General features: G+C 45.1%; 1 protein-coding gene across 2 annotated transcripts in view; it reads right to left on the bottom strand.

Moving 5' to 3' along the window:
• Positions 1 to 219: 219 nt before the first annotated feature.
• The window catches only part of TEKT1 (tektin 1), a 28,290-nt gene continuing 20,955 nt past the window's right edge, over positions 220 to 7,554 (bottom strand). For both annotated transcript variants that reach the window (XM_074342518.1, XM_074342519.1), the window contains exons 4-8: positions 6,649 to 6,777; positions 5,781 to 5,924; positions 3,708 to 3,930; positions 904 to 1,100; positions 220 to 478 (exon numbers count right to left, since the gene is read on the bottom strand). In XM_074342518.1, coding sequence (XP_074198619.1) covers positions 271 to 478; positions 904 to 1,100; positions 3,708 to 3,930; positions 5,781 to 5,924; positions 6,649 to 6,777 — 901 coding nt within the window. In that variant the 3' untranslated portion in view covers positions 220 to 270. The remainder of the gene's footprint in view (positions 479 to 903; positions 1,101 to 3,707; positions 3,931 to 5,780; positions 5,925 to 6,648; positions 6,778 to 7,554) is intronic.

Below are 7,554 nucleotides of genomic sequence, written 5' to 3'. Positions count from 1 at the left end.
AGCCAGGAGCAATGTTTGCATGTCCTCTCAGGAGGAAGCTGGGCATGGTCTGAATAGGGGATCCAGCCCAACCCCTGAACTGAAATAAATCTAAACGAAAATGTCTTGGACCCCTCCCCCAGGCCTCAAGTCCTGTGATCTCATAAGAATGGCCTGTGCAAATACAGCGAATTGGTCCCTTAAACAACCACCGCACCAGCCGAAATGAGAGTTCCATACTACTGTTTTATGACCTGGTTTATTAAGAATGGCTTAACGAGAAGCCTCCTCTCAGCAGATGGCATCGGGCCGGAGGCCCCCGGCCCACTCCCCGTGGTCGTCACCATCCCGCAGGGGGATGGACTTCCTCTTGTGCGTACATAGCACCTCATCGATGTAGATGGTGTTCTCTTTGACCTGGATCTGCTCCTGCAGGGCGAGCTGCCTGCGATTCAGGCCTTTCAGCTCTGCTTGAGCTTGGGCTAAGGTTTCCTTTAATCTAGGACAAGAGGGAGAACGTAAAGGAATAATTTATCCCTCCACGTCACTATTTCAGAGGAAAGAGATATATATTCCCTTCTGCAGTGCAGACTCCAAACTGATGTGTCTTCCCCTGTCTCCTCCTTAAGACAGAGATTTCAAATTGGTGGCTGCAGGCCAGATACACAAGGCAGACAAACCCATGAACTGCCAATGTTTAAAGATTTTACCTGAGCATCTGGATTTGGACTTTGGAAACATTTAAACCCTGGGATCCATTCCCTGCAATTGGCTGGAGTTAGGAGAGACTGCCCTCTAGGAAGGAGCCCCTCAAACGTTATAGATGCAAAGGCCCTGGCGCACTGCCGCCTTCACCCACGCTGATGTTGCCCCGCCCTGCTCACGATCCAGGTTTAAATGGGGCCCCAGGAGCCCTCTGCCTACCTCGCAACGTTGTGGGTGATCTCGCCAACCTCCTGGATCAGCCGGTACTGTGCCACATCGCGACACAGCTCCACGTTAGGCCGATGTGTCCTGGTCTCCAGGCGTGTGTGAGCCACCTTGGCGGGCCCTTCCTGGTCGAGGATGGCTTTTTCCAGAACTGTAATGTTTTTCTCCTGGGAGGCAATCTCTTCCATGACCTTCCAAAGAGGATTAGAGTAGGTGAGGCCAGGCTGTGTTCCTCAAAACTCAACAGCAGACAGTCTTAGAAGGTTGGGGAGAGGGGACCTCCAAGCGGGGCCCCAGAATTCTTCCCTGTAGTGGTGATTGCTGGTGGGCAAGGTAACTCACCCCACCTCAGAACCTCACGGATGGAATGGGCATGAGTGGCCATTGTTTTCTCATCTCCTTCCCAAAAGCCTGGGTTCCCTGGAGAAGGCCCTCAGCAAAGGCTGGAGGCTGCCCACTTACCTTGGCACAAAGTACTTTTGTATCATGGGCGGAAAGCTGCCCATTTCCTTATCAATCCACCTGCTAGTACCAGTTCTGCCCCCTAGAGGCCTGAAGAAAGAGTGAGCAGTTTAATCTGAGTTTTGTTGGTTTCTTTGACGGTGGCTTTGTGCACAGAAAAGATTACTCAGAAGTTACTCGGGTTTTTAGGTTAATATTTAGTTTAAAATTTTATTTTTCCTGTAAGCTTTTTTTCCCCTCTTTTTAAGCTTTGCATTATAGGAATTTCCAAACATACATGAACACAGATAGTATAATGAACTTCATGGGCCCACCATCAAATTAAGCAATGAGCAATACAGGCCAACCTTGTTTTATCTATAATACCCTCTCTCCACCCCTGCCGTTAGCTTAATTATTTTAAAGTAAATCCCAGATATTATTTCAGTCTTAAATACTTGAGTTTGTGTTTCTAAGACATAAGGACTCTTTTTAAACATAAATGCAATACTTTTATCACACACACAAACAAAAGAAAGATTCTTTGTTATCCCCTAATAACCTAGCGTTCAAATTTCCCTGATCATCTCATATATTTTTAGTAAGAGTTGGTTTGTTCAAATTAGAAGCCAAACAAGGTCCACACATTACATCTGGTTTTCTTTAACATTTTCTTAACATTTCTTATACTTTTCTTAAGTTCAGCTCATAGACATGATACTATTTTTAAATTTAGCAAATGTTAACAATCACTTTAAATTGATTATGAGTAATAGTTGCTCCCACTTCAAACTTAGTTTGTGTTTGAACATTTGTGTAAAGCAGAATTTATAAATGTGATATATAACTTTTATAAATACTTGAATTGTCTTAAACAAGGCCTTCCAGAGTTCTTAAAAGATCTTGCCAATCTAGTAAATTAGTAAAAAGAATTAATCTTAAGTTCTCAACTATTTTAACAAAGACTTCAAATTTAAAATTTCAACTTAAAATCATAAGGCTGGATTAACTATTTAATTACGTATTTTAAGTCATAGTTTAAAAACATCAGACCAAATTCTCTTACATTTTACAAATACTTAAATCCAAAATACACAGATTCTTTAAAACAAAATTACTGATACTGTGGGTTAGATCAGGAATCAGCAAACGATGGCCTGGGGGCCGAATCCAGTCTGCTCCCTGTTTTTGTATAAACTGTGAAACAAGAATTTTTTTTTTTAAGTAACAGATTTTAGTTTTAAAAGAAGTTTTAGATTTACAGCAAAAGTGAGCAGGAAGTATAGCTTTCACATATACCCTATCTCCTCCCACACACAGTTTCCCCTACTATTAACCTCTTGTATTAGTGTGGTATGTTTGTTACAGCTGATGAACCAACAATGACACATTATTTCTTAACTAAAGTCCATTGTTTACATTAGGGTTCACTCTTCGCATTGTACATTCTACGGGTTTTGACCAATGTACAATGTCACGTGTCCACCATTACAGTCTCATACAGAAGACGTTCAGAAACGCAAGCTGATTATCCTGGCTGGCCCGACTGCTCCGCAGCATATTGGTTTAGTAGTGGTAAAATTTTCTTGTGATTTCTTTTAGCTCGGGGCCAAGATTAAAATTTTTCTGAACGAAAACAACCACTCTCAACCAATGTTATCAAACACTGAGGGGCTTTGGAGATGAGCTTTTGCTCCACGCTTAAAAATATTTCTTAATGAGTCAACCTAAAATCACAAGGCAAGACAGTGCTTTCATATGCTTACTGTGGAAAAGACATTTCAACAACTAGCATGATTTGAATCACAAGTATTATCAAGCTGCTTTATTTGCTTCCTACGCTGCCAAATGTTAAGACACGAAGCCAGACCTCCGTTCCCATGCATGTTTGCAGAAGAAATATTTTCCAAGTTCCAGAAGTGTTTTTTTGGACCCCAAAGCAAGTGCAAAGGAAATTTCCATACTTCAAAATCCACTTAACTATGCAATTAAGAGCTTCTAACTACCCTTCGACTGGGAGTGATTAATCCGAAAGGTGATGGAGAATTAAAAGGTAAACATCAGGAGAACAATCTAACAGGAGTCTATAAATGTCTAAGATATTCCACAGAAGGAGGAGCTAAGGCCCAGAGTGATGAGATAGCCTGTTCTTTGCAGCCGTGAGTAACAAAGGAGGCCCGGAGTGGGGCCAAGTCCCGCTGTAGCCCCCCAAAGCCCGAAGCCTGCTGCTGAGACGGAGAGAGGTGAATGACCTTTACTCCTCAGTTAACCCTAGATGATGCGCTCAGAGGTCATCCTAGGTTTCCAGGGTGAAACCTTCCAAATGTGCTCTTCCCTGTCCCCTCCAGGGAGCTCACCTTGGCCAGATGAACAGCCAGCTTGTCCCTGGCGTCCTTGGTCTCCTTCAGGCCGTTCTTGAACGCCGTGTCCACCACATCACACTGCCGGCGCAGGTCGCTGGCTGTCTGGGACAAGATGCGGTCCACCAGGGCCTTCAGCGTCAGGGAGTTGTTCCTCTGCTTGTCCGCCTTCTCCACGTTGGTGTTGGAGAAGTCCAGCCAGTCCTCCAGACTCACGGAGCTGAAACAGAACCCATGCATTCATTCACCATGTATTTGGACCGCAGGTGGGGGTGTGGGGAAGGGACAAGCTACTGGAAGCCCCTGAGAAGCTAGGCCTCCCCCTGTCTTCAGGAGCACCTAGATTTCCCCATCTCTAGGGAGACTGAATGGTTGTCTGTCAGCGGTGATAGCTGCCACATTGGGGAAACTCTTGTGCTCTGGGCCAGGCACTGGGCTGGCCCTTTACAGACATCATCTCATTTAATCCTCGCCATGGCCGAGTGAGCTAACTTTCATACCCCCATTTGACAGATGACAAGAACTGAGGCTCAGAAAGGTGGAGTAACTTGGTCACAATCACACAGGGAGGGCCAATTTAAGTATCAAAATAAATTATTAAAGTCACAGATGATAACACACTGAATAAACTAGGAAAACAGGATTCTATACTGAAAAGCTATAAATAAATGAATAAACTGCTAGTTTGACAAGGAACTGCTTTATATCACAGCGAGGATTCTCAAAATAAGGTTGATTGGAAGGAAACTGACACATAAAATACATAGTTTAAGATGCTGTTTAATACATGCAAAGCAGGAAAAAACAACCCTATTGGAAGTCAGGAGTGTGGTTATCTTTGAGGGGGAGGGAGAGGACACTGATCAAGAGGGGACAGGGTGGGGGTTTCTGTGTTGGTGGTAATGTTTTATTTTTTGATCTGGTTGGTGGTTACATGGAGATTGTTTGCTGTGTGGCTAGTGGCAGCCTCTCAGATGGTCCCCAGTGACCCCTGTGTCTCCTGGAATTCACCTTTGTAGTGTCCCCTTTCCTTGAAGTGTGGGAGGACTTCATTGGCTCATTTCTCACAAACAGACGTGATGAGAGGTCATTTCTGGGATTAGGTTGAAAGAAGACTGTGGATTGTATCTCGGGTGCCCTCTCTGTTTTGCATTCTTCTGGATCACTCACTGCAGAAGAAGCCAGCTGCCTTGTCATGGGACAGCCTCGTGGAGAGGCTCAGGTGGCAAGACGTCATAATCACATGAGTCAGCTTGGAAGTGGATCCCCCACCCCACTCTAGCCAAGCTTTCCGGTGAGACTGCAGCCCCAGCAGACAGTTTGACTATAGGCATGAGCCAGAGGCATCCAGCTGAGCAGTGCCTGGGTTCCTGACCCACCGAAGCTGGGAGATAACACACGTTTATTGCTTCTAAGCTGCTAAGTTTGAGGGTAACTTGTTAATACAGCAAAAGACAGTGAAAACAATAATTCATTAAACCATATTTATTATTATTTGTGTGCTTTTCTGTCTATATTCCTTAGTTCAAAAAGAATGCTTTAGAAATTATGATGAGTTAGATTTGTGATGTAATGTTACTTAAAAATGTAAGTTAGATGTTACAGAAAAGGTATTTGATATAATCCCATTTTTGTAAAGAAACAAAATTTATTTGTGTACGTGAGTGTATACATGTTTGTATGAACATAAAGATAACACTGGTCATCTCAGGGGGTGTAATAATGGAAAGGAGTAGATAAGGGGAAATTATCACCTTGCCCTTTATATGTTTTTAAATTCTTTTACTTGTTAAAAATGAAAATATGTAAATGAATAAATCCCAGAGGTTTAGAGATTTCATATCAGATTTTCTTAAAGTGGGGCCCAACCTGGAGGGCCGAGGAGCCTCTGGGCCCTGGGTCAGGTTAGTCCCTGCTCAGCGCCTGCCTTTGCCCCAGGCCTGCCTCTTCCTGGCTCTCAGCCTGCGGTCAGGATGATGTGTGAGGTCCTACCCGCCTGTCCACGAAGCCCTGGGAGGTCACACAGCAGGGAGGAGGACAGCATGGCCGGGCCAGCAGCAACCCACTCACTTTGGCTCAACCCTCATGACGTTCTCAGAATATTTGATGTTTGGCGAGTTGTTGTTGAGGGAGAAGCAGACATCATCAATGGTCAGTGCCATAAACTTGTCCTTCAAATCTTTTTCAAGATTGTACTTGGCAGAGCGGTTCAGCCTAAAGGGAGAAGGTAAACTGGGTTTCTCCCTCGGAAAGGCCCAGGTGGTACCTATGCCGAGTTCTTGGGAGACCCTGGAAAATGAAGCTAAAGCTGGGTCTAGTGCAGGATGGTGGCACTTCCTCTGCCTTCCCATCCCCGGACACACACACAAACACACAGACACAGACACACACACACACACACACACACACACACACACACACACACACACACACACACACACACACACACACCCTATTAGACACTTCGTGACAAAGTAACATATCCAAGCCTGGACTTCAAGATCTTCCCTCTGGGGGTGAGGGTATAGCTCAAGTGGTAGAGCGCATGTTTAACATACACAAAGTCCTGGGTTCAATCCCCAGTACCTCCTCTAAAAAAAAAAAAACCCAAAAAACCTAATTCCCCCCCGCCAAATGTTCTTCCCTCCAACTGTGACATTTTCTGATGTCATAGCATCCTGTTTGTGAGAAGTCAGCTCCCCGCCAGCAAATGGCTTTATAATCAGAGTGAAACCTACCACCAGAGGGCGACTGTCACGCATGAAAAGTTGTCCAGTTCTTACTCTGGGTGTTCCTGGGCCACCATGGGGCATGGAAAGGGCTTGTGGGACATGAAACCCCATTTGTTCTGGGGTTTCATGGAGCACAGCCTTGGTGGGCACCGCCTTTTCTAGATACTCCCAGTGCAGATGTGAGGGCAGGTCCTGGACAGCCACACCTGATCTGCTCGGACGTCTCCTCCAGGGTGCGGGTCAGCAGGGCCATCACCCCCCGGATGATCTCGGCCTCCTTGATCAGCTCCTGTTCTACTTCATCGTGGACCAAGTCGATGCCAACTCGCTTCTCCCTGATGGAGGGAACGGTGGACTGTCAGCCCCCGTGAAGCGAGGCTACTCGACATTTGCTAACTTTTAAAACTATCTGGACAGCTGGGTTGAGTAGCACCCGATCCATCTAGATGACATGATGGGGATGTACGTGCAGTTGGTGTCTATGCAACTTCAAAATAGCCAAAACACAACGGAGGAAAATTAATCGGTGACTGGTCACTTGGTTTGAAAAATGCCAGCTGGACTTCTTGGCCTTAATGTGGCCATCAGTCCTGAAGCCTTTTCCTTCTTACTGTTTATTGGAAACATTGTCTTTAACTTAGAATTTTAAAGACATCTATTTCCTCCTTGATCTTAGTCCTGTTTTTTTGACAAGGACTGAATCCAGAAAGACGCTTTATAATAATAATAATAATAATGAACAATAGTAATGCCGCCATTAATATCACCCCACCACTGAGCACTCACTGTGTGACCAGCATTGTGCTGAGCTTTTCACAGGAATACTCATCCTCATGTAACCTTTCCAGTGCAGGTGAGGAAACTGAGCTTCAGAGAGGTTAAGTAACTTAGCCAATGTCACAGAACTGGGCATTACACACGCTTCTAACCACCTGCTCCCAGAACTGACCGGTCACTGGCTGACATTTTGTTCTTTCCCACCTGCGTGGTAGTGCCGGGGAGGAAGGCTCCACCACTCACCAGCTGTGTGACCTCAGGCACGTTGTCTAACTTATCTGTGCCTCTGTTTCCTCTTCTGTGAAATGGGGATAACTATTAGTACTTCCTAGGGC

This window comes from Camelus bactrianus, chromosome 16, assembly GCF_048773025.1.
Source record: "Camelus bactrianus isolate YW-2024 breed Bactrian camel chromosome 16, ASM4877302v1, whole genome shotgun sequence".
NCBI lineage: Eukaryota > Metazoa > Chordata > Mammalia > Artiodactyla > Camelidae > Camelus > Camelus bactrianus.
This window is presented reverse-complemented; position numbering and strand designations above follow the sequence as displayed.